Source organism: Lycium barbarum, chromosome 2, assembly GCF_019175385.1.
Source record: "Lycium barbarum isolate Lr01 chromosome 2, ASM1917538v2, whole genome shotgun sequence".
Classification (NCBI taxonomy): domain Eukaryota; kingdom Viridiplantae; phylum Streptophyta; class Magnoliopsida; order Solanales; family Solanaceae; genus Lycium; species Lycium barbarum.
This window is the reverse complement of record NC_083338.1, coordinates 121,897,255-121,925,246: the sequence shown is the minus strand read 5'-3', so window position 1 is coordinate 121,925,246 and position 27,992 is coordinate 121,897,255. Positions and strand designations below refer to the sequence as shown.

The following is a 27,992-nucleotide window of genomic DNA, read 5'->3' as shown; positions in this document are numbered from 1 at the left end:
ACACTTCCAAGAGCAGTTGCCTGGTCACGTGACTAGCGAATGCACAGATATAATTGGGCTGACCCGACCCTTTTGACACGCTTAAGAGCGGGTCATCACTTAGGCCGTTAGAAAGAAAAATGAAGGCTTACAATATAGGCATAGCAACAGTTTCAACATTGAAGACCGCCATAAATCGCCCTCGTCTCTTCACTTTCCCAAACCCTCCTCCTTCTTCTTCTCCCCTTCTTCTTCGTCCATCCATCAAGTTCAAGAGATTTTTCTCTATCTTCTCCGTTAAAAAACCGCCGGGACCGTTAGGGTTTTACAGCGGAGTTAGAACGATGGTTGAGGAGTCAGCATTGTCAGTTAAAGTGAAGGAGAACATTGATTTAACGGAAAAGGAGGAGCAGATATTTAAGCGTCTTATTCAAGTAGTGGAGCATTATAATCTCGGAACGCAGCTTCGTGTTGCAGGTGGTTGGGTTCGCGATAAGGTTGTTTTCCCCTTCTAATCATAATTAATCTTCCTTTCTTTCTTTTGGTTGTGTTTTTTTTTTTTTTTGAGGTTTTGCTGTACACTGCGTCTCTCTGTACCCAACTCGGGGTGACAAATGGGTGGGTTTCGTTGGATTTGGTTTGGTTGAAAATGGTTTGAACAAAAATGGGTTAAGTTTCAAACCGCCCATATTTCATGTGGTTAAATATGAGTTGGGTGATAAATGGGTGGGTTGGTTATGAGTTAGCCCATATTATACAAGTGTATTATTATTTCAAGGGTAATGTTTATAATTTTTTTTCTTTTGTCAAGTTGAATTAAATTTTCCGTATATGCATAATTGATATTATGAAATAGAAATTTCAGGGGTGGGGCAGGGTGGAGGTAAGAGTTTTTTCCCATTTTTTATAAATTTTTTATAAAAGTAAAATATAAGAAATTGAAATTTGTTTTGGGGGGGGGGGGGGGCAAGGACTGGGTGGGGTGAGGTGGGGGTTAGAATTTTTTTTCCATTTTTTATAATTTTTTTATATAAAAGTAAAATATATGAAATTGAAATTTGGTTGGGGGAAGGGGGCGGGGGATGGGGTGGGGGGTAAGAATTTTTTTCCATTTTTATAATTTTTTTATAAAAGTAAAATATATGAAATTGATTTTTTTTTTGTTTTGGGGTGGGGGAGCGGGGTTTCGTGGAAGGGGTGGGGTGGTAGGTAAGAAACTTTTTTCCATTTTTTATAAAAGTAAAATATATGAAATTGAAATTTGGTTGGCGGAGGGGGTGGGGAGGGGGCGCATGGTGGGCTGGGTGGTGTGGGAGGTAAGAAAGAAATTTCTCATTTTCGAAATGAGTTGTTTTTGGGTCTAGTGTGTTCTTATATGGATACTCATATTTTGCCCATATTTTTATGGGTTAAAAAAATACTTGAAGCCCATATTTATCCACCTAAAATATGAGTGACCAACTCACTATAAAATGTGGGTTAAATGGGCCAATTTTCTAAATATGGGCTCAAATTGCCACCTCTACACCTAACTAAACTCTCCTAATTTTTTCTTTGATAACCGTGGTGTCCGCGCCAGCTTGCGCTACGGTGTACTTGTCACCTTCCACCAGCATATGGTACCATGTAACTCTGTCCACCAAGGGTTTGTCTCTCCTGGGAATTGAACTAAGGCTACCAACTTTTCTCTTTCTTCTTCTTTCTCTCTTTTCTCTGTCTTCTTCTGTCTTCTCTACTTACTTCCTTTTTCTTTCCATCCATGGTAGCTGCACTCCTGGCTGATTTTTTCCCCTTTATCATTTTTAATGTCATTTTCACATCTCAGTCATAAAAAATCAATCTTTTTCAATATCCAAGTGGGAAAAACTCCATCTTTTTCAATAACCTAGTTCAAAAATTCAATCTTTCTCAATACCCAAAAATTTTCTGACCAAATCATGAAAACCCAGTTCGAATATTTCAAAATATAGCAGTTTTTTTAACCCATCACAACAACAACATATCCAGTGGCCTAGATTATCGGAACTTGTCTGGTTATATGCGGCGAATTGTGAACGTCGTTAACACACTAGTCCATTTGAAGGGCAATTCGTGCAATTTCTTCATTACTCAACTCAAGAAAAAACCCATCAACCAAATAGCTTATATAATCAATATTTTATAGTTCCAATTGTAAAAAACAATAACCCATTTTCAACAGAAAAAAAAAGGAAACCCATTAAGAGAATTAGGATGGAACTTACGGGTATTGAATAAAAACTTGGAGAAATTAGGGTTTAGAAACTCAGTAGAGGGAGGCAAGGATGGTGGGAGGGATTTTTTTTTTTTTAAAGACAAATTGATGGTAATGATGGTGCTGTGAAGATGGGTGGTGACGGGGTGGCTTAAGGGTGGAGATAGGTTGGTTTTGGGGTGAAGGAGATGGTGGTTTGTTGGTCGGGGTTAATGGGCGATAGTAGCTGTGCTATGGTGGTGTGACGGAGATCAGTGGGTGAAGGTGGTGGTGGGTCATGGTGACGATGGGGTTTAGGGGGTGGTCAGACGGTGGGTCAATGATGTGGTGGTTGTTTTCAGGTGGGGTGACGGCGTCGGGCGTGGCAACGAGGGAGGGGGATTGGGGATTGTGAAGGAGGAAACAATGGGGAAGATGACGAGGAGGAGTGGGTTGGGGCGAGGGAAAGAATGAAGAAGAAAGAGAAAAACTAAATAAATAAAAATAATTAAAAAAATATTTAATGACGTGGACCAATCACCAGGCGAGTGGTGAACAACACCTAGATCTCAACTGGTCCAGGCCGCTAAGGGGGGTATTTAATTAACTTGAAAGTTGTTAAGAGGGTAAATAAGTACAACTTAAGTTTAGTTGCTAAACTAAGTTTTCGTGCCAAGTTCAGGGGTCAAATGATGTCTTTTCTCTTTCTTATACTATGACTAATAAAAATGATATATGTAGTACAATAGATGGTAACCTTTCTGGACCAAAAACACGGAGGGAGTAATATTATCATGGTACTTTAGTGAGTACTACAACAACAACAAACCCAGTGTAATCCCATAAGTGGGGTCTTGGTAGGATAGGATGTACGCAGACCTTACCCCTTCCTTTGTGAGGTACGGAGGCTGTTTCTGGTAGACGCTCATCTCAGAAAAAGTACCTGACACAGTAATGTCAAAAAAAAAAAAGAGAGCAAAATAACAAGATACAAAATACTAGTGGCAATAGATGGTAATAAACATCAAGGAATAGGAAACTACGCGATAGCTGAATATTACTACTAAAGGATAAATAGGAGAGGAGGGAACGTCCCCTTCCTCCCCACACAGAAGGTCAAAAATTACTCTGTAGAATGGGTCAAGTTGAAGATCAAAATCAACTTAGGTCACTAAAAGTGGGACAGATGAATTTCATAATAATGGAAGGTAGTATTACGAAGTGCATGAAAGTATTGCTTAGAGAAGTGGGAGGAGTACAAGAGAAGTGAGACTCTAGATTAAAAAAATAATCAGGTCCCATTCATTTGCTTTTTAAATTGTTCAGAACAGATATAGTTGCAAATTTAGTGCTCATAGAGGGAGAAGTAAGAAACCTTCTGATGCACCTTTAGTTTTAATATCATATTTCCTGGATTTCCTTTAATTATTTTGGGTGGGGGGGGGGGGGGGGGGGGTATATCCAGATATGACACAGTGTATACTCAACCAAAATAGTTTCAACTTAAGCCATGGAACTCTGCGTATGTGAGCTAAGAATAGCTGGTAAAAGGCTTGAACAAAGGAGGGAGCTTGCAGTTTAACCACCCCCATGGAAAAAATTCATGTGCACAAAACTTGATTTCTGGACTGCTGGTATTTGATCTCCTGTGTGATAAGAAAGTACTGTGTGATAAGAAAGTGCCACCAAAACTTAAAGGCAAGTTCTACAAAGTGGTGGTTAGACCGACTTTATTGTACGGGGTGGAGTGTTGGCCAGTCAAGAAATTTCACGTTCAGAAGATGAAAGTTGCGGAAATGCGAATGCTGCGGTGGATGTGTGGGCACACTAGGAGGGATAGAATTAGGAATGAAGATATCCGAGACAAGGTGGGAGTGGCATCGGTAGAGGACAAGATGCGGAAAGCGAGGCTGAGATGGTTTGGGCATGTGAAGAGGAGAGACACAGATGCTCCAGTGCGGAGGTGTGAGAGGTTGGCTATGGACGGTTTCAGGAGAGGTAAAGGGAGGCCGAAGAAGTATTGGGGAGAGGTGATTAGACAGGATATGACACAATTTCGGCTCACCGAGGACATGACCTTAGATAGGAGGTTGTGGAGGATTCAGATCAGGATAGAAGGCTAGGTGGCTTATCCTTTCACCATAGTAGTTGTAGTTTTGCTCATTTGTTTATTGCCATTTGATTTCTGCATTTGATTGGTGCTTATATTTGTTGGGCCGTTGTACTTTGGTTATCTTATTTATCTATAGTAGTTAATGCTCCTTTCTTTCCGAACTGTTCTACCATGACTTTCTCGCTTTTGTTATTCCTTGTTTTCATATTGTTTTCGATATACTTGGTCCTATCTGACCTTTTGTCTTGTTTTCCTCTCTTAGGCCGAGGGTCTTTCGGAAACAGCCGCCCTACCTTTCAAGGTGGGGGTTAGGTCTGCATACACTCTACCCTCCCCAGACCCCACATGGTGGGATTATACTGGGCTTGTTGTTGTTGTTGTTGGTATTTCATCTCCTCATAAGAAGCCCATATAAAATGTTAATTGACTAGTATTACAGAAAGGGTTAGTAAATAGGGTAGACCGAACCAAAATTTCGATTTATGCATATTTTTTTCTGTACACTTACGTATAGTGGTGTGTTTTCTTTAAAATTAACTTTTCCCCCCCTAACAATTGACCCAAAGGAAAAAAAAAAACACATATATTCTTGTCATTTTTCTGATGGGATGCAAGAATCTAAATATTTTTATTTTTCCTCCACAGTCTACACCAGGGACATATTCTATAGACATAGGCATGCATGTGTCTGACATAGTAAACCTAGCGATATCATCTTTTATTCACTACCCAGCTATATAAACCTTGTGTCGTTTCTAGTAACATGAAGTTTGCTATATCATTTATATTTTGAACAAATAAACAGAAAAAATGCACGCCATTGGGCATGTACAATCATCTCTAGATTCGTCATCTCTTCCATCTTGTTATCTGCACCACTCAAAACTATGTAACCTGAGCCTGTCAAGCCTAAACTTGTTTGATTTGTGCTTGAGTTGACTGCTATTTCTCTTTCTGGTAGAAAATTTTGGGAATTGCTTTCGACATGTATCTTGATGACTATTAATGTGGCCCAAGTATTGATAGTCAAGAAATTAAATTTGGTTGTTAATATAAGTTATTTGTCTTTCCATTGCCTTTTTTCTTTGGCTGATCCGGAGTTCTATTACTGTAGCTGCTAGGTAAAGAGTGCTATGATATTGATATTGCACTAGACAACATGTATGGACGAGAATTCTGTGAGAAGGTGAATGACTACTTATCAGCATCAGGTGAGGAAACCCAAGGAGTTGGTGTAATCCAGTGGTATGTTCCTGCATTCTTTCCTCGTTGAGATGTCTGTTTCCAATTTTTTTCTATTACATTATGGGAGGGGAAGGGGAAGGGGAAGGGGAAGGGGAAGGGGGGCCATTAGAATCAAACCCACATCTATTGTGGAAAACTCCCACCGGCACATTGGACCATATGTCTTGGTTTTGGTAGATGTTAAGCAACCAAAATAGGGCTAAAAGTCTTTGATTCCAACGGCAGACGGATAAATCTGGGGAAAAGTAATTGGCACAAATGAAAAAACAATGAACAAGCATATGAGGTAAATTTTTGTCTCACTAAAATGGAGAGTCAGGCTATATTGTCTCATTTAATGTAAGGCAAATACTTTCAATGAAATAAACTTTAGATTTATGCGTTGGGAAAACTAGTATGTCACAAATGATAGAACCATGAACTAGCATATTACTTAGGGTCTATAGACCCCACGTTGTGGGATTTCACTGGGTTGTTGTTGTTGTTGTTGAAATGGGAAGTGAAGTTAGGGTCTATAGAAACGTCTCTACTTCGTTCGTGGAGGTAAGGACTTGTACACTCTACCCTCCCCAGAACCCACATGTGGGATTACACCAGTGTTGTCAAAAGCGAAAAGTGCAAAGCGCTAAAGCCCTATTGGAGCTTTAAGCGCAAAGCGCACTTAAAGCGCGGGCTTCACTGGAAAAAAAAAGCGCACTATGAAGATTTAAAAAAATATGTATATATGTAATATTTAGAGAACATAATAGACATAAATGATAAATAGATATTGCTTATAATTAAGTCTAAGTTCATCAAATCATCAACTTAAGTCTTAATATGGAAAGATAAACCCAATATATTTCTACTTCTAATCACTAAAATAATATTCCTCAATAGGGTGATCCTCATTAGTATCACCAGAACTATAGCCTCCAATCTCTTCTTCCCCTGACTCATCAGAAATAATCTCTTCTATGTCAAGAGACTCAACACGTGGAGCTTGGGAGCTTGAGACATTAGTTGTCGTAACTCCTCACTGTCTCTTTTGTCGCCTTGTGTATGTCAAGACGTCCTCACTACCCGATGCTCTTGCAACATCACCTCAAGTCAAGCTATCATCACCAAACACCAACTCATCTTCTGCTTCCACATTAATGCCCATCTTCCCAACCAACCACTCATTACTATGGTCAATGTTATCCGAAGAGATTGGATCAATAACACTCCGCAAGTCATAAAGGGCTTTTAAAGCTCGATTGTACTTGACATACACTAGATCGTTCAATCTTTGATGCTCCAGTTTGTTCCTTTTTTTTTTTTGGTATGGATCTGTTACATGAATTATTTTAATGTTAGTAATTTAGTCTAATTGATTAACTATGCAAAGAAAATGAATAAATAAGAAGTATACCACTACGAGTACTTACATGCTCAAATACGCTCCAATTACGCTCGCACCCAGCAGCACTAGCCGTTAAACCAAAAATTCTAATAGCTAATTTTTGGAGATGAGCCGAATTACCATATAAATTCCACCATTCAACTGTAAAAAGTGTTATGTTTACAATCATTATTTCTAAGTTAATGTAAGTATGTAACTATGTAAGTATTAAGTAAAAATTTAAACATAAACTAATAATTAGCAATTTCAAGGTTAATATTTTCACTTCTCAGGAGATCTTGTTGTTCTAGATCTTTTTGCAATTGGAAGGCCAAATTGTTGTTCAGCTTTAGTGTACAGTAGTATCTCCGACATAATCTTGTCTTGTACTTCAGTGCTTGGAACCAATTTTTCAATACAAGCATACAACCCATCTGTTACTTCTGTACAATTTTCAATAGCTGGATTTTGATAGAAGAACTCTGGATTTAGATAATGTCCAGCTGCATGTAATGGATGATGCAATTGGCATTGCCATCTTTCATCAATAATCTTAAAGATATCTTTGTACTTTGCAATATTCCCTTCAAATGCCTTCGCAATAGCCTCCTTAGCTCTATCCATGGCTTCATAAATGTACCCCATTGCGGGTTTTTTCACATTATCTGCTAATCGCAACACTTTAACAAGAGGCCCCATGATTTTCAATATATACACAACCTGATTCCAGAATGTTGTCATCAAGACGGTATGAGCTACACATTTTCCCTTTGGTAACTTAGACCATCTACTAATCACCCATTTGTCAGTTGTAAACATTGCTCGCAAATTAGTTTTTTGACAACTCAACCATTGCAAAGTCGGAAAACTTTTTGCAAATCGAGTAATCCCACATTTCACCAACTCTTTTTTTTTGTTAAGTCTCATCATATTTAAGACTCTTTGAGTGCCCATAAATGAAACCGACAAGGGCAATTGCTCTCTGAAGGGTCTTCTTAATGTTTGGAATCTTCCTGATGTCTTCTAACATAAGATCTATACAATGGGCTGCACACGGCGTCCAATATATGTGCCTTCTTTTCTCTGTAAGAGCTGACCTGCAGAAATAAAAGTAGACATGTTAACAATTAGAAATTAGAACTTTGATCGATATTAGAAAGTAAAACATAAAACTTAAACATTTAAAACAATAAATTCTTACCAGCCAACACAAAGTTGCTACCATTATCACTTATACCTGAACCACATTCTGCTCTTCAACGCGGTCCACGTAGCTATCAAGCAATTCACATAATTCCTCTCCAGTCTTAATAAATGAGGAAGCATCTATCGACTCCATGAACACTGTTCCATACGGAAAATTCACCAAAAAGTTTATCAAGGTTCTTTGTTTTCTATCTGACCATCCATCCGCCATAATGGAATATCCATACTTTAGCCGTAATAAATTAGACTAAATTACTAACATTAAAATAATTCATGCAACAGATCCATACTAAGAAAAGGAACAGACTGGAGCATCAAAGATTGAATAATCTAGTGTATGTCAAGTACAATCGAGCTTTAAAAGCCCGTTATGACTTGCGGAGTGTTATTGATCCAATCTCTTCGGATAATATTGACCATAGTAAAGAGTGGTTGGTTGGGAAGATGGGCGTTAATGTGGAAGCAGAAGATGAGTTGGTGTTTGGTGACGGTAGCTTGACTTGGGGTGATGTTGCAAGAGTGTCGGGTAGTGAGGACGTCTTGACATACAAAAGAGACAGTCAGGAGTTACGACAACTAATGCCTCAAGCTCCCGAGCTCCACGTGTTGAGTCTCTTGACATAAAAGAAGAGATTATTTTTGATGAGTCAGGGGAAGAAGAGATTGGAGGCTATAGTTCCGGTGATACCAATGAGGATCACCCTATTGAGGAATATTATTTGTGATTAGAAGTAGAAATATATTGGGTTTATCTTTCCATACTAAGACTTAAGTTGATTTGATGAACTTAGACTTAATTATAAGCAATATATATTTATCATTTATGTCTATTATGTTCTCTAAATATTACATATATATGTATTTTTTTAAAATCTTCATAGTGCGCTTTTTTTTCCAGTGAAGCCCGCGCTTTAAGTGCGCTTAAAGCTCCAACAGCGCTTTTTTGCGCTTTTCGCTTTTGACAACACTGATTGTAGTGAGGGTACAAATTCTAGTAGATACACAAAACACTAGGTGGTTTCTTCCCATTTGCCTAAACCTTGGTGAACAAAGTTATCTGGTACCTATAATGGGGGGAGCTAGCAGGTATCGGGTGGAATAGTCGATGTCCAAGCAAGGTGACACCAACACCACACTTATTGCAAGAAAAGATAGTAATGTAGTGTAGGACATACATTGTGTTGTTGAGAACCATTTTCAAGTTTTGTCAAGGAGGAAAAGTTGTTGAGCTTTTCTGTTGATAAGGGATCAATTAATTAAGGGAAAAGGGTCAGAAATACCCCTCTGCTTTGTTTTAATGGCTTAAAATATCCTACGTTACAATTTTGGATCATTTCTGCCCCTGATGTGATGAAAGTTAACACATATACCCTTCATTTGATGGAAATCCCCAAATTGATTCAAATAACCCGATTTCAATTGAAATTACCGATTTTAACCCGATCCGATCCGACCCATCATCATTATTAAACACTGCATCTCCATTCTCCTGCTGCTGCCCGAGTTTTTCCATCACTATTTTATATGTTAAAGGGGTATGCTTGAAACATATTGAATTGGCAACCCATTTGAAATACTCTAAAGCAGTTGAAATATGTTCTTCATAATTTAGTCTCTTCAATACATCAGATTCCTTGAGCACAACTGGGTTTTTACTATTTTGGCCATTAAGTTAATCAACATTGAAACATGGGTTTACATTGAGGATTAAAGGAACAGACTTTTTGTGGACTTTCAACAGCAAAGAACATCCTTCTTTCAACTACATAGTACAATCAAAGACACAATTTTTATCAAGTTACATGCAAGAAGAACTCAAAAGAGGAATTAAGCAGCAACTGGATATTGAAAAAGAATCCGAGTGACTCAAATCAGGTTTTCAAAACCACAACATGAACTTATAATAAAGGAATCAGTTGGGGAATAATCAGAAGGGGAGCCTTGGCGTAACTGGTAAAGTTGCTGCCATGTGACTAGGAGGTCACGGGTTCGAGCCGTGGAAACAGCCTCTTGCAGAAATGCAAGGTAAGGCTGCGTACAATAGACCTTTGTGGTCCGGCCCTTCCCCGGACCCCGCGCATAGCGGGAGCTTAGTGCACCGGGCTGCCCTTTTTAGTTGGGGAATAATCAGGAGAGTAATTTATTGATAGAGAACTGGGCAAAGTTGAAGAAAGAGAGAAGAAGTTTGTGGGTACAAGGAAGAAGAACACTGATTTGATGGGTCGGGTTGAAATCGCTAACTTCAATTGAAGTCGGGTTATTTGAATCAATTTGGGGATTTCCGTCAACTGAAGGGTATATTTGTTAACTTTCATAACGGCAGGGGCATAAATGATCCAAAATTGTAACGGAGGATATTTTTAGCCATTAAAACAAAGTAGAGGGGTATTATTGACCCTTTTCCCATTAATTAAACCATGGCTTGAGAAATAGATATGACTCTAGTGCAGCTGGGTTGCTTTTTTGTAGTCCTCGTTTGTGTTCAGTGAAAGAGTCTTGTAGTAAAGATCTAGCTAAAAAAATCTGGGCAATAGATTAAAGTAAAGCTCTTTTTGCAGGTCTGTGCCTTATGAGTGGAGTTTGGGACTTGAGGCTAATATTGGTTTTCTACATATAAAAAGAAGAAGAAGCAAGTTCTTAGTTCTGGTGGTAAAAAAGAAAAAGGCGATAATTCTAATTTTCTGTTGATCTTCTATCCTACTAGAGTACTCTTAAGATCTTAGGGGTTGTTGGGTAGGTAGCCAAAATTATCCCGGGATTATAATCCCGGGACTAATTTATCCCATATCTTGGGATTATTTTATACCATCTAAAAGATGGTATAAAATAATCCCAGGATAAGTGGGATAAGAAGGGATATCCCATCTTTTAAGTTGGGATGCATTTTATACCTTGTTTGGTACAAGGTATAAATTTATCCTGGATAAATTTATACCTTCTACCAAACATGGTACAAAAAATTAGTTCTGGGATATCCCAGCTTATACCATGCACCAAATGACCCCTTACGGTTATCTATCTTGATTGTGATCCACCACTTTCTCATATTTGTTGATGTGTAGAGTAGTTTTTCTCTAATTAATTACCGTTTAATTTTTACAGCAATCCCGATCAGTCAAAGCACCTGGAAACAGCAAGAATGCGCCTTTTTGACGTATGGATTGATTTCGTCAACTTGAGAGCAGAAGACTACAGCGAGAACAGTCGTATTCCAACAATGGTATGTAAACGTAAATTGGTAATCAAATGTATATCTTCTCTTTGGTGTTTAAATTTGTTTATTTTAATGTAAATGTCAGGGATGAAAGGCTACGTAGATTCCACCAAACGTAGATATGAAAAATTAACAAAAGTAATCGAAGTAGTTAATTACCAATATCTGAATTTTTTGAACTATTAATTTATTTTATTCTTTAGTAGGACCTTTCCCTACCTTTGGGATTACACCGGGTTTGTTGTTGTTGTTGTACTAGGACCTTTCTTTATGAATAATCAACCATGGTTGCAATAATATGAAGTCTTCATAATAGTTACCCATTGATATCTGTTATATTAGATTTCTTAACGTTATGTAATGTTGTCATCCTAACTATTATATCAGAAAAGGTAAATGTCAAAGTTTTAACACTCATGCGCATGTGTTTAATGTACCACGGATTCTAGTTTTTTCATTTAAAGATTTCTCATCTGTTGTTCCTTAGAAATTTGGCACTGCAAAACAGGATGCAGATCGCAGGGATTTGACCATTAATAGGTACTTTGTTATATCTTTACTTTTTGGCACCTTTTTTTTATTTTTATTCTTGCCACACCTTCACACTTGTAGGCAGCAACTTGGTTTAATTTATCTATTTCCCCTTCATCCCAGCCCAAACAACAAAAAAGAGTAAATGAGGAAAAATAAAAGCACCTCGGTCATGTCAGTTTAAGAGCACAAACTCCATAGGAAGCTTCTCAGTTTCTTTTTCATCTTCCTTTTTTCTAATTTTGTATGTGTATTCATTTTCTTTGCATCTTTTTTGGTTTGTTTTATTTTATCTAGGCAGGGGGGGGGGGGGGGGGAGGGTTGTTGTTGTATCATTTATTTTAGTTTGGAGAATCGTGCCTTTGGATGCATTACTGTATTTGCCTAATTATGTTTCAGGTTAGCTTTTTGTTTCCAAAAGATAAACTATGAGTTGCCTTGTTTAATCAGTCAATCCTTCACTAAAAATTATGTTTACAGCTTGTTTTACAACATTAACACCAGATCAGTCGAAGATTTTACAAAAAGAGGTAAGCATGAGCTCTGTTTCTTTTGTCCAGACTCAGTAAAGCGTACTAAGAAAGATAGGTTAAATTACAAGTGTCTGACTAATTAATAGTTCGTGTTTCTCAGGCATTGCAGATCTGAAGTCTGGAAAAATTGTCACCCCACTACCTCCAAAGCAGACCTTTTTGGATGATCCCCTAAGAGTCCTTCGAGCTATTCGTTTCGGTAATGCAATAGACAATCTCTCATTTGTCCCCTCTTCTTATGACATTCTTGTTTATCCTATATCTGGCATAGATGTCGACTGTTACTGTGGACATTATGATATTGGATGATTTGCATCCTGCGGAGTTTCAAGCGTGGATTTATAATCCATTGAGTTATAGTTAAAACTTTAAACAACTGGATCTCTTTGTACACAGAGCTCAAGTGTGGATAATAGAAGAACTCTAGCCATCCCAGTCAAATTCAAGAGTGAGACCTTCTCCATGTTCAACCATGACTTTTTACAGGCTCAGGAATGTCATCCCCAAATTAAACAATGTTTATGAATAAACTCTAAATTCTAACTTTTGCACAAAAACATATTAGAGTTTGGTTTTGGTGTGTATACAGTATTAGGGATTTTTATACTGTTAGATTCAATATGTGATAATATAGCACCCAAATCAATGTGAGGTTGAACAGTAGGTATTTCTTCGAGATCATAAGCAAATTGAATAATTCTAAGCATTTTGTTGATTGAGCTAAGTGGGGCATTTAAAGTGGGATTAGTTTTATTTATTTATTATTATTATTATTTTATTTTTTTAGGAAATCCTATCCTTACCTTTCAAAATTACTTATAGAAGTAAAGCATAAGATGAGGAATTTCTCAGAGTGAGAACTAAATTGTGTTGATTGCTGGCGGGATAAGAGTAGATTTATGTTCCGCTATACAAGTGGTGTACAGAAAGCAGAGAGCCTACACCAATATACTGTTCTCAACAAAGAACACAGCCAAAACTGATTGGAAACAGAAACAAGCCTTACCTGTACAGATCATTTTCTACCCCTCAAAGGCTCTCTTATTCCTTTTCCTATAAGTATCCCTACCCACCTTCTTAAGATATCAATGAATCTCTTGAATCTCCTTAACTTGCCTGCTTGTATAAACTCTTATATGGGTGAATTGTGGTTCTTCCTCCGTTTGAGTTGGATCACTGGAGCCTAGTTTGTCGTCATTTTGTAAACCTCTAATATTTCTTCCTAGAGAAATAACTTCATTCCCAGCTATGTTTTAAAAGGTACTCCATTTTGGCCCATTCCATGTGACATTATTACATTTTGTGGAGTCAAACTTTTTTAATCTTTGCTGCAATTGTTGATATTTTTTTGTTAAAATGTTTATGTATTAACTATTTTTTTTTTTTTTTGGCCAAATGAAATTTTATTCAACCAAGTATAAATTTATGTACATGCTATTCCATTGGACTATAGGAACAGCTCTCTCATTGTATCCCACAATATCTGCTATGTAGACTAAGGCTAAAGCTAAGCTATCAGTAGTGCTATCTGCATCACCTAGCCTACTAACATGGAAATCTATTTCTACTCTCTATGATGGGACTCCAAGCAGCCATCTTCTGCCCTTTGATAAACACTTGCATGACTAACTCCTTTAGTCGTTCCTTACTGGTCTTACTTCCCTGTTGGAACCTGCGTTGGTTCCTTTCCATCCAAATGTGATATGTAGTCGCTGCCAGTAGGAAGCCAAAGATATCCCCTCTAGCTCTTTTATGTCTCACGGTGGAGCATACCCACTGAACCTCATGTTCCCAGCCTTGTATTTGTCGATTCCAGCCCATCCAATTAACCAACTGCTGCCAAATATATGAAGAATACGAGCAGCTGAAGTATAAGTGTGCATGCGTCTCTGTCATGGTTGAGTTACAAAGCACACACTCACCGGGGACTTGGATCCCCCATTTGCTTAGGCGATCCACAGTGGACAGCCTTTGCTGTAATGCTAGCCACAGGATAAAGTGGTGTTTGGGAACTAGCCCCTTCACCATAATCACTTTCTTCCAAGGAGCTTTCGGGAATTGTGGCATCATATCTTGATAAGCTTTTTTAATGCTAAACTTACCCGAATCCGCATATTTGTTCAGTCTTAGCTCAATGTTCAGGTCGTTGTCTAGCCATTTTCTTGCATCAAAGAGTTTCCTAACGAGCCGGCTGGCTTGTTTTGGCTCCTGCATATCACCTAGCTCTGTCTTTGATGTAGAACGCGTGTATCCATTTTACCCACAGCTTCTCCTTCAGTTTCGTTAGTGCCCACAACAATTTAAGTATAGCTGCCTTGTTCCAAAGAAAGAAGTTCAAAATGTTTAAACCACCTGTAGACTTGGGTAGGCATAATTTATCCCAAGCTACAGGTGGTCTTTTTGTGTAGTCACTAGACCTTGCCCAAAGAAAATTTCTGCATACATTCGTGACCAGCTGAAGTACTTTCTTCGGTAGCACAAAGACTTGTGCCCAGTAGGTTTGCATCTCGAATAGCACACTCTTAATCAACTGTACCCTTCCTCCATAGGACAACATTTTAGAGGACCAACACTTAACTCTGTTTGTGATTCGATCCACCAAAGGCATACACTGGCTGATACTGAGCTTCTTTGAAGAGAGGGGTACACCCAAATATTTGAAAGGTAAACTTCCTAGCGCAAAGCTCATATCTGCCAATATCTCATCCCTTAGTTGCGCGGATATTCCAGCTACATACAAGGAACTCATCTCAAGATTTGCCTTGAGGCCCGACACACTGGAAAAATGCTCAAATCTCTCCAACATGTATTTAATGGATCCCAAGTCAGCCCTGCAGCACATTATCAAATCGTCAGCAAAGCATATAAGAATCAGATTCATCCTCTCACACCTAGGATGGTAGTTAAAATTAGGCTCGAATCGTAGTTGCTTGAGTGATCTGTTCAAATATTCCATTGCCAACACAAAAAGATAAGGGGACATCGGGTCCCCTTGTCTAAGTCCTCTCTTTGCTTGGAACACGGGTTAATCCTCCATTTATCAAAATCGAGTAACTGACTGAAGTCACACATACCATGATCCACTCCACGAACTTTTGTGGCAACCCGAATTCTAGTAGAACCATTTTTAGGAAAGGCCATTCAATTGAGTCATAGGCTTTCTGGATGTCCACTTTGATTAGACATCTTGGTGAAACTCCTTGCCTGGTGTATCCCTTCAGCAGCTCATGAGCAATTATCACGTTATCTAGTATACTCCTTCCCTCAATAAAAGCCGATTGTGAAGGACCCACTATGTAGCTACCACTGTTTTCAGTCGCACTGTCAGAATCTTTGCTATTAGTTTATAAAGAGTGGTGCAACATGCTATGGGCCTGAAGTCTTTCACATATGTAGGATTCGGCACTTTAGGCACTAGTGTAACAGTTGTGCAATTCACAGCTTTCAGCAGTTTGCCATTTTGAAAGAACTGTAGTATGGCACTTGTGACGTCTTCTCCCACCACGTTCCAAAACTCCTTAAAGAACTCCACTGGATAACCATCTATTCCGGGGGCTTTGTCGGCTGGCAGCTCCTTTAGTGCCTTACGGACATCATCTGCCGACACAGGCGTAAGAAGTTCTTGCTGCTGTACTAAGGACAGACACGGTCCATCCCTAGCAATTTCTATGTTGAGACACGGAAGTTCAGTAGCAGCAGTACCTTGGATCTTGTGGAAGAATTGCAAGAATTCCTGCTGCACTTGTACAGGGTCAGATAGTTTCGTTCCCACCTCAGTGTATATACTAGATATTCTGTTCTTGGTCTGTCGGGCTTTGAGATGGGCATGAAAGAACTTAGAGTTTGTATCACCAACAGCTATCCATGTTGCTCTGGATTTCTGTCGCAAGACTTGCTCGTGAATATTATCCCACTTCTGTATTTGCGCCAACACCTCTCTTTCCTCCTCGATCAGTTGAGCATTGAAGAAGTCTAGATTTAGAGCATCTTGGATTTCCTTTAATTTAAGATGGAGCAGGTCCGGCTTTTTATCTAATGTGGAGTACTCCTTGCTCAGCCCGCTAAATCCCGACTGCCAACTTTTTCAATTTTTGCCATACCACAAACATCCTATATCCTGAAATTTGCTGGTTCCAGGTACTTGTCACAGCTTGTTTAAATGTGTCTTGGTTCAGCAGAGCATTTACCAATCTAAAAGGCCTTTTGGTCGAAGTGATAGTAGCCTCAGTGTTCAGAATAATAGGCGAATGGTCAGAACATTCAGGATTCATGTATATAGCTTCCAACTGCCCATACTTGCAACTCCATTCGGCATTCCCCAAAATCCAATCAATCTGGCTGTATATCCTATCATCCGAGTCGCGTTTATTGCACCATGAAAATTTGCATCCCCGTCTCGTGACCAGCCCCAACCCGAGATCAGCAATACAATCCTGGAAATCAGTAGTTTCACTTATATGGACAGGTGCTCCATGAATTCTATCCTCCACAGTTAATATCGTGTTGAAGTCGCCAAGCAGTAACCAAGGGTCACTCATGCCTGTACTAATGGTCCGTAGCTGCTCCCATAGTTGTTTCCGTTCGGCAGCAGTGTTTAGACCATACACAAACGTCACATTGCAGGAGAAGTTCGAGTGTTTGGCCTTCACCTTACAATGGACTATTTGGGCAGTTTCCCACAGCAGGGTAATCTCTGTTTCATTATGCTTCCATCCAATCCAAATCCTTCCATTGTGAGCAGAAGGGTAGTTGGAGTAGAATTCCCACCCCACCCCAAAGCCTTGCTGAATTTTCCTCGCCTTTTCCACTTTTACTCTCGTTTCTAGTATAGCTATAATATCTACTTTGTTCTTTCGCTAAAAGGATTTCATTTCCTTTTGCTTATAGGGGCGGTTTAACCCCTTAATATTCCACGAACAAAGTATCATGGCGGGTTGAGTGCCTTGGGGCTTTGCCCCTGACCAGCTTTAGTGATCATTGCTGCTTTACTCTGCCAGGCATGGGGCTGCATCCCCTGAGCTACAATGCCCTGGCTGCCACTCTCCGCAGCCACCTCTTCCGTATTTGCGACAGTGTTAGAGGCTTCCCCCTGCACTTGCTCACCATAGCCCAGCGTCACTTGCTTCCCAGCTTGTTCCCGATCACCTTGCTGAGGTATCGCAGCCAGGTCAGTAGCTTTTTCTTGCCACTCAGACCTGTCCTGCTTCCTTTTCCTCTTAGCCTTCTTCTTTTCTTAGGCATATGCTCAGTCTCCTCACCCCGTGCTTTGCATTCCTCTGCTAAATGCCCCAATTCATGACACTCGTGGCACAATTTGGGGTGCCGCTCATATTCAATCTCTTGCTCCCTTAGCTCCCCATCCTGTTGCTCAATAACCAACACTTCTGGTAAGACCTGGGTGATGTCCATCTCTATCAGCATTCTAGCATACGACACCCTTTCACACGAAGCTGTCAATTTATCTGTACGTACCGGCTTACCCAGATAGCTTGCTATACGGCCCATATTATCAGCAGACCAGTAAACCAGGGGCAGTCGTGGGAAAGTTACCCAGATGGGCACAATTCGCATAGGTTCATCATCCATCTGGAATTCTGGCGTCCAGTTCTTCAATATCATCGGTCTGCTGTTGAAGGTGTATGGTCCATTCTGCATTATGAGGTCTCTATCCGCCTCATCTTCAAATCGAAACAGGAAATAGCCATCATCATGGAGTATCACTCGTGGAGTTTGAACAGCAGTCCACACCCCATATACAAACTCAAGCATTTCTTTAAACGCCGGAGTGCCTCCCAAGACATAGCCAATTAGAGTTGACTGCCATTTCTCACATTGTGCCTTCAGTTCCTTATGGTTGAGCTTGACCACTTTCAATCCATCCCTATTTGTTGGGGGAAAGAAAGTTAGTTTCAACCCATGTTGTTTCGCCCGATTTCCTCGCACAATCTCTGCCATAGTCGGAGTTTGTCCAGTATTGAACTCAAGTTTACGAGCAGCCACAGCTTGAGGACCAGTCGATTCTCCTTTTCAATATGTTCCATCGTTTCCTCACCCCTTTTCGCCGGTGAAGCAGCAGGGTTTGGGGTTGGATCGCCGACCTCGATTGGGGCTAGATTCGTAGTTTCCTGTTCTGCCGGAGTAAGCTGACTTACCGTCGGTATCTTCCCAGTTCTCGCCTGACTCGACTCCGGTATCCAATCCGCTAGTTGTAGTTGTTCGAGGTTTTGGGGAATACCAGATTCTGGCGTCACCATACGCCGCTCCTCTTGCGTTGTCGCCGGTGTCCTCGTGTTCTTCTTCCTCTTGCCTTTCTCCTTAGGTGGACGCCCAGGCTTGCGCCCGTTAGCCATCGCCGCCGGTACACAATCAGCAAACCTCGCCTATCGTGCGCTGAGAGCTTTTGTTATCGTGCCATGTATTAACTATTACTACTTATAATACTTCTTTGTAGTTTCCAAATATATAAGTTTTTTCTAAAAATCTGAAGAAGAATCTATTATGTCCATATGCATACCGAATATTAGGTGTTTGACCCTTGTATGATGGAATCCTTAACATAAAATGGGATGGAGGGAGTACACTTTCTTGATTCTTTTTCCCTTTAGCAATTACACTTGGAGGTTAAGTTAGAATTAGATCTTACAGCACGCTAGTTAGTATTATATAATTCACCTCGCACCTCTTGGGAAGGGGAAAAAGCAAAACTTTTTGAACCAAGCCAGAAGTTGCTGTCAATTTTTTTCTTGAGACTGGTAACGTTTTATTCATAGAATCACTAAGGCTGTGCAAGCCTATTTTACAGATTACAAGAGCCCTAGCAGATCTACCAAAGATTCTGTATCTTCTACCTGACTTTCTTTACACCAAAAATAAAATAAGCGAACACAATTCATCTTAACTTCCCAAAAAGGCTTGTGCTTATCGTAAAAAATTCTTTGTTCCTTTCCTTCCATACTGTCCACCATATGCAAGCAAGTACTAGACTCCACCCTGATTTCCGCCTCACAATGCCACCATTGTTGTTCCAACACTCCAGAAGCTCTACAGTGGATTGCTGGCATTGTCCAGTTCATTCCAACCAAGCTCAAAAAGAGTTGCCACAATTGTGTTTTAAGAGCACAGTGAATAAAAAGATGGTTGTTTTCCAAAGCTCTGTCACACAATATACATCTTGAACATAATCGAAAGCCCCTCCTTTGCAACCTCTCTTGAGTAAGGCAAGCTCTTCTTGCCACACCAGCCATGAGAAACAGATGACCTTGGGAGGAGCTTTTACTTTCCAAATCTCCTTCCATGGCCATCTATTTGTTTGCTGTCTTGAGAATAGAAGTTTTGAATAAGCAGATTTTACTTTAAAGATCCCTTTGCTCTAGTTCTTCCAGATTAAAGTATCATCATGCTCCTTCAGTCTTTTAAATCCCTCCAAGGTTCCAAAGAAATCAGCAACTGTCCCCAAGTTCCCAGTCATTGAGTCCTCTCCTGAATATGATGTTCCATCCATGCTGCCCCCATGCTTCTTCAAGTTTCATTTCTGGCATTGTAGCTGCTATCAAAATTGGAATCATAATCATATATTAGAGTTACGGTAACATGGAGAAGCATGGTCAACGAAATGGAGGGTTCCAATTCTTAGTGATTGAAGAGGAGTTTCTCTGGTCTATATGCATATTTTACGTGTCTACATGTCTATTTAGTAGACTTGAGTCAAATATGATGGTGAACTTCGTCGTATCTCCTTTAATCACTTTAGGTTTCAATATAGCTGGTTGGGACATTCATTTTTTAGGGCCCTTGCCAAGTGATATTTTTCTTCGTTCAGTGAACTTTGCTGTGCTGTTCGCTAGATGTCACTCATGTTCTCCATATGATTTGGTGATTTTAGGTGCAAGGTTTGGGTTTATATTAGATGAAGAACTAAAGAAGGCAGCTGCAGATGAGGATGTGAGGGTTGCTATTGCTGATAAAATTAGCAGAGAACGCATAGGACATGAAGTATGTTTATCTAATCTCTAAGTGAAGGTTTACATGATTGAGATTAATTTTGAGCTCTAGATGGACTCTTAGAAGGATATCTTTAATGCCCATTGCAAAAGGTTGCCGTATGCTTCTAATTTTCATCTCATTTTTTTCTATTTTACAGATTGATCTTATGATGTCTGGCGATCAACCAGTCAAAGCAATGACTTATATTGCTGACTTGAAGTTATTTTCGGCTGTATTTAGTCTTCCTTCTGATTTTGAACCGTCAATTCCTGATGGATGTGATAGGTATTGTTTGCTGTCCTCTACATCTTCTTTGTTTTGAGAAATCATTGGCTGTGCTTGTTAGTTGCTCCTTACAAAAAGAATGTGTACGTTGCTGTATTATTCATATGGACCAAATATCCGACAAGCTTAAAAAGTGACGTCAACAGCCTAGTTCATTCACTGTTCCCTATACTGGACGTTATTGTCCAGGGAGAAGGTTGGTAGTAGAAGTAACAGGATGATCTTGTTTGCTTTAGCGACAGTAATATAGAATCCGATTGCTTGATAACTAGGAATAGGGTAGAAGGAATATTATTTAAACTGGACGTTATTGTCTAGGGAGAAGGGTGGTAGTAGAAGTAAGACATGATCTTGTTTGCTTTTGGTGATGGAAATATGATTTCAATTTCTTGGAACCTATGGTGCTTGGACTCTTTAGAAATGTCGACGGGTGCGTGCGGGATTATCCAAAAGTAGTGCATTTTTGGACAATCCGACACAGGTGCGGCAACATTTTTGGAGAGTCCGAGCAACATAGCTTGGAGCTAAATATATGGGAAAACTAATAGAAAGAAGTTCTGAACATTCGGCTAGATGGTTTCGCTTGTTGAAGTCCAGGCTGTTGAGCTAGATCATTTCTAATTGCTTTCAGCACTGTCATCTGTTTTCATTTTTAGTTTTGTTGGAGACACCCGATCATGTTCACATAGAATAATTGAATTCCTGTGCTCGAACCAAGCCAGCTTCGGTTGGATCTCTGGTTTTTCTGTGAAATGCAGTTTCTATATTCTCAGTTGTTTCTTCATCCAAACCTAAGTTGAAGTATTTCTTCCTCCAAACCTAAGTTGATGTATTTCTTCCTCCAAACCTAAGTTGAAGTATCTTAAAAGTAATTTCCTTGAATGTTAAAGGTGGTCACTTTTAGATTTTAGCTAGGGGAATACTGTAAATATGAGTGTATTTGGTGTATATATGGAGAGTTAATTGAGTATCATTGGCATCTCCACTGTGGTCTGCTTTGCTCTTATGAACGAGTCATTCCTGATGTATATTGTCCTTTAGACTTTTAGTGCAGTCGACTTTTTAGTCATACCATAGTCTTTTTATAGATGATTTTCACCATTTCAATTCATATTTTGTATGAACAAGCTGCCTGCTCCTATTGCCCATGACCTCTGAAAGGTTATCTTTTTGTTTCCCTCTGATCTATGCTTAGTTAAGGATTTGAGTCACACTGCATGCTGTTCCTACTTCTTTTCTTCTGCTGAATCTATTTTCTTTTGTGCACTTAACTTACTGCCATCTAGTTCTCTCTTTTCTCCCTACTTGTTGCTTCTAGCCAGGAGCTGGCGATCTCTTGACCGGAGTTCGTAGTTGAACAGGCTATTCATCTTCCATCACAATTGATACTGGTGACATTTTTCTCTCTAGTAGAGTCCTCGCATCTCAGATCAAATCCATGCCTTTTCTCTGATGAAAGTATGAGTGTTATTTTCATCCAGTCATACATTTAGTGAAGGCAAGAATTCCAATTCCCAAAATTCATTCAGGAGTTGTGATCAGAGGCTTTACCAAAATGCAAGAACTGAAATTTTCTTCTCTTTATTAATGGCGTGTTGGCGTCTTGTTTCTTTCCGTTTTCTCCAATTCGGGCATATATGCCTTGATGTGGTGTTCGTCCTATTTCTTTTGGCCACATTATCATGGACTATGTCTTTTTGAAGTTTCATTGGCCTCCGTGGCCCCTCCACAAATGGAGAAAGAGCCGAACTGAGAACTAGCTTACATATTTGGTATATTTAGGTCTGTTTTGTTGTTTGTTCTTTTACTGGTTTTTTATATAATTATCTAATTCTTGCTCTTTAATGGTTGTTACCACTTACATGTTAATCACTTGCGACTTTTACAGGCTGTGTGTTGCTTGCTTGGATTCAGCTTCGGAACTTTTAAACCTAATTGGACGCTCCTCATTTTCCGTAAGTGTTGCTTCATCATCATTGTTCTAGCTGAACTTGTTATCTGTATATGAAATGACAACCGGGTTAAAAATATGAAATCCTTACAAGTTGCATATCCTATTCAAGGATCTAATGCATAGCAGAAGTGCTCGATATTTTTATGTCTTGTTCATTAGTATGGAGGTCGTTCTTTAACTTCTGATCTCATGTTTTTGGCAGTTTTCTCCTCCTCTTCTCACCTTATAAAGGAATGTTTGGTTTGTGACATATGCTCTTGAGTTTTTTTTTTTTTTTTTGTTGGTGTGTGCGCCCGCGCGCGCGTGTGTGTGAGAGAGAGAGACTGTAACTCTTATTTTTTCTGTCATTTATGGCATCAGTGTTTTGGATTTATTTAAAGTTTTCATTTTTCTTTTTGCTTCTGTTTAAATTTTGGTAGGGGTAAACGAAAAGAGAATCCATTGGTCAAATTCTAAGTGGTGTAAAGTGAAATTGCAATCTATTATACACTGCAACTTTAATGCTAACCATTTTCAAAAACTCTTGCATTTATATTCGATTATGTCTTTTAAATCAGTGGATCTCTAACTTTGATATTTTGTCCACATTAGTGGTGTATCATTAATTGGGAGATAATAGTGATAAAATTCCTGATACTCACGAACTTGCTGCGCTGCGTCAGATGTCAAATGGCTTATGTGGATAGGCTAATTAAGAACTAACCTTTTCATATCTATTTTTGGTTGTAGGATGATCAAAGGAGACTTTGCCTGTATGCTGCTTTATTTTTGCCATTCAGAGAGACCATTTATAAAGATACCAAAGCCAAAAAGGTAGAACTCTGGGCCATCAAAGAGTCCATGCAGGCAGTTGTGTTTGCATTGGTCGATTCTATTCTGTTTGTTTAATCTGGCTTGAACAGTTATGATTCCATTCCATCTAGGATGTGTTTTTTCTAGTAGAAATTTTGTTTCTACGCAGAAGAAAAAGCACGGCCTAAAGATGCTAATTTTTATGTAGTTGTAACCTCTTTCTGTAAATTTGATAATGTCTGCACATGTTGAGGATTTGGGATTTTTTTTTACAAAAATACTAACTTTGGCTGACGCTTATCAGATTCCAGTTGTCAATTATATTTTTCGCAATTCTCTCAAGTTGAAGGCCAGTGATGCGGAAATAGTGAGTGATTCTTGACGTGACTGTTCCATCCATTTAAGTGAACCTTGAATATTAAGCCTAGTTTTCTTGTCAGTATCTACCACAAGAAATGTGATTTTTTATTAACCATTTGCAGGTCATAAGCTTGCATACTGTAATTAAGAAGTTTGTCACCTTGATTCCATTACTTGTTTCTAAAGAAGATATCCCAGTTCTTGAAGTTGATTGGAAAAGAGATACCATTGAGGTTCCAATTGCTTCAAAACTTAGAATATTGACTGGTAACAATATTTTTCTTCTGCAAGACAAGTGCTCTACCTGTTAGTGTCACCTTGCAAATTGATGGTTAATATTTGTTCACAAACAGGTTTGCTACTGCGAGAAATTAAAGAATTTTGGCGCGTTGCTCTCCTTCTATCTATGCAGTTATATCCTGTTGACATTGTGTCCTGTACAAGTTTCTCAAATGAGGACTTTGATCTGGACAAGAGAAACGGATTATTCAAGGCGGTAGAGAACGCAGTAAGAACACTAGGTATTGTCATTTGTCCTCTGTGCTTCTAGCTTTTGTGTTCCCCTTGCGATTGTGAAGCAGGACAAATCAATCATCTCACATAGCTACTGAGCATGAACTTTTAGGATACTTGAGATTACAATGGTAACACTAGGTAGAGTGAGGCTGTTCCTGCTCATTGCTCTGTTTCCCCTTAAACACTTACCTTCAGTGTTGGGCCCCCACCCCCTCCAAAAAAAAAAATAAAAAAAAAAATTCACAAAGTCAGCCATAAAAAATAAAATAACCTAGCCTTGTACAAGGTCCTTTGCTTATATCCCATATTCGAAGTCTCTCCTCACTTTCACACTTAATTAGTGTATTGTTGTTTCAATATAAAGTTAGACATGCATTTGGTTGGCAAAGTTCTTCAATGAATGGTGGATTATCATGGAGTAGGACTCCACCAAAATGCTCCACTAGACAGTTATATTACAACAATAACATTTACATGCATCGTAATGTGCATGTTGCATTTTTTAGAAACCACATTTAATGGAATTGTAGATATTTGTAACCTATGAGCTTACCTTAAATTCCAGGTCTGGAGAAGATTTGGGAAACAAAACCACTGGTTAATGGAAAGGAAATTATGAACATTTTGCAGATTAAAAGTGGAGGGCCAGTTGTTAAAGAATGGGTATATGCCAATATTACTCTCTTCTTAGCCAGTGGTTAATTGGTTTGAAGTATTTACTAATCGTTTAATCTTCCTCTGCAGCAACAAAAATTGTTGGAGTGGCAGCTCGCACATCCTTCTGGTACTGCTGAAGAATGCCTTGATTGGATGAAGCAAGCACAATCAAAACGTGCAAGAACCGAATAGTTTTCTACTAGCTCTTTTTTTTTTTTTTTTGGTTTGGTGGGGGGTATTGTGTAGCTGGTCTTTCACTAGACGGAAGAGAAGATACAGGCTGTGGGATGTTGCTCCACTAGCCCTTATATGGGTCGTATAGAGAGGAAGTAGGAGAGCACTTGATAGAATAGAAAGGGATTTTTTTCATTTGAGGAATAGCCTCTTATCCCTTATTTCCTTTTGGTGCACCCATGAGGTTTTGGTAGGTATAGAAGATTGGGAGTCATTCTCGAAAATCATATCATTTTGTAAGGTTTTCTTTTTGTTGGTATACTCCTTATATACACGTGCTTTTTTGCCCATTGTTAATAACATCTTATCTATTTGATTTAAAAAAATTGAAGTTCAATCCACATTAAGTGTTTCCTGCTCCCAATTTTATTTTTCTTGGCAGTGTGCATATACCAATTGTTAATAGCCAGTTTAGAGTAGAGATTTTCCGCATTCTCCTGTCAGTTGGCCAATAATTGATATTGGCTTACACCAATTTACCCCTTTATATACCTTAAAAGAGTAGCTGAAGAGGATAAGGGAAAGGAAAAGTAGTCACCCCTTACCAGGCACTGCCAGTGATTTGTATAGCATCTAATATATGGAACCTTGAGTAGTACGGGAATGAAATTAAATTGGTCATGCCTCTGCGAGAATGTTTTCTATTTTCCGATTTTAGCTGTACTGTTTTTAAGTATGCAAGTAGTCTTTGAATGTAGATAGGCGCAGTGATGGTCGGGGTTGGATTCCCTTCTAATGCAATGACTGTAAAGATAGATACAGTAGGGCAGTTTGGATCTTCTTGAAGCACATCAGAACTAAAGTTTACCGGACAAGCTCCCGGTTTTGTTGATGAACTAGTTTTACTAGCAGCCGTTTCATTGGAGGTTTGTCTCCGTAAAAGAAGCTTTACCAACCTGGCTTTTTATGTATTCTGGAGTTGAATGCCTTGGAAACCCAATAGAGTATTAGTATCGGATTCATCTAAACTCACTACTTTCATCGCTAAACATAAATTTATGTGTATGCATGTGATTGTCAATTTTAGTGGGTTTTTAATAGATTCTGCGCGTGCGTGCACGCACAGACACACTCTCAATTGGGACATATTACTATATTATCCGTTTTAATTTTCAGGAAAATCTACTTCCTTTTAGATTGCCACAACTAGCGTGTTCTACAGCATTCATGCATTGATAATCTTTTTAACTACCAGGACCTCCTCAAGGACAGCTACTAATCAGCATTTTCACATTATCCAAAATTACCTTTGGTTAATGGTATGTCATTAGACACATCATCCTTTATAGACCAGTTTGCTTTCAGCTGAGAATTTGAAACGTAATAAGTACTCAGTGTTGTTAAAGGCGAAATGCTTAGAAAGGCTTCTTCTATGAGGGCTTTAAGTGTATAGCACAATTTAAATGTCGGGTTTAGCTAAAAAAGACGCAACGAAGAAAAAAGTAAAAATATATATGTAATAGAAGGAAAAAGTAACAACTTCTTTCATAATTATCTGATTAACAATTAAAAAATCTTTTTGCGGATCATATTTCTGGTGTTCAGACCTTAAGCGTGCCTCAACTAAGCCTTTTGACAAGAGAGTGAAGTACCATTTGTAGTCAATTAGCCCGTCTTTATGAGTGTTGTCATCAGAGGGGCCAATATCTATTGATTTCACGTTGAGAGCCAAAAATTAATTTAGATGCAATCATAAGACATTTTGGAAGAGCAAAGATTAGTGGCTTAACAATGTCAATTTAACTAAAAGGTATATACTTTCTCACAAAAAATCCTACTATGGAATTGCTCCTCTGCAATAAATTTCGCCTCTTTCTCACAACCATATTCCTAATCCTGTTCCTATTATTTTGAAATGGCAGTTAAGATGAAGCACACATGCTAAAAGTCGTTGTACAAGAAGCAACAAAAGTTATATTCTTGATTCCAACACGTGCACTGATTCACATGTACTTTATCTCCCACTCCAATACGTGTATTGGTTCCTATAAGCACGTGACCTATCTCTAGCACTTACTGACTGTATGCAATGTGAAGTGAAATGCTACAATATTTTATCGGTTAACCTTTCTTTTATTGGGCAAGTCGCCAGATATAGTGTCAAATGAATCATCTTCCGAACATTAGGATTGTCCAGACTTACATGTAACGTTTAGGTTGTTGCTGTTGGATTCACGGGATTGGCTCCAACAATAATTACTTGTCAGTCATGAGCTTTGGATATCGAGCATGATGTGAAAGAAGTGCTTTGCTGTTGTTGTAACCCTACCGAGAATCAAAATAGATGACAGTCAAGCCATCAAATTTTGCATTATTTTGTCTCAATTATGGATTCCCCTTACACTATCATGTAGCATGTGATAATCTGATCATGTGACACTTATGCAGGAGGACCAATTGATTAAAGTCCCTTTCTCTAATACAAGTAATTTAATCTTCATTCTCCATCACCACTTTTGCTATATCAGGTGTTTTATGCGTGCTGACGTTTCAGAATGTATTGTTAACAAGGAGCTTTCTGTGTTTCTTCTCTCTCTTCTTTCCCTTTGTTCCCCTTAATTTGGGACTTATTTTTTCCTTTGGTTCATGTTCAAAACTTTTTACTAATGTAAATGTTTTACTAGCTCACCTTTTCAAGGTTCAGTCATGTGAGCAAACATGAGGAGCTCATTTCATTCAGTTTTTGATTAAAACTTAAAACTAATACATAGAAAATCATGACATAAATCTATTGTCAAGTACTTACCGGATTGATTTGACTTTGGGTTTGCACAGAGTATCTAAAATTATTTCAAATCCCAAGTTGATACTTTTT

The 27,992-nt window shown here is 38.9% G+C and overlaps 1 protein-coding gene across 1 annotated transcript; it reads left to right on the top strand.

Moving 5' to 3' along the window:
• The first annotated feature begins 78 nt into the window (after nucleotides 1-78).
• LOC132626982 (tRNA nucleotidyltransferase cca2-like) lies at nucleotides 79-25,529 on the top strand. The gene is made up of 15 exons (XM_060342015.1): nucleotides 79-476; nucleotides 5,419-5,549; nucleotides 11,221-11,338; nucleotides 11,820-11,872; nucleotides 12,344-12,393; nucleotides 12,497-12,595; nucleotides 20,279-20,388; nucleotides 20,537-20,664; nucleotides 22,553-22,619; nucleotides 23,348-23,431; nucleotides 23,715-23,777; nucleotides 23,893-24,037; nucleotides 24,124-24,291; nucleotides 24,852-24,949; nucleotides 25,031-25,529. The coding sequence occupies exons 1-15, from the start codon at nucleotides 120-122 to the stop codon at nucleotides 25,133-25,135; spliced, it is 1,776 nt and encodes a 591-aa protein (XP_060197998.1). The 5' UTR covers nucleotides 79-119; the 3' UTR covers nucleotides 25,136-25,529.
• The last annotated feature ends 2,463 nt before the right edge of the window (nucleotides 25,530-27,992 follow it).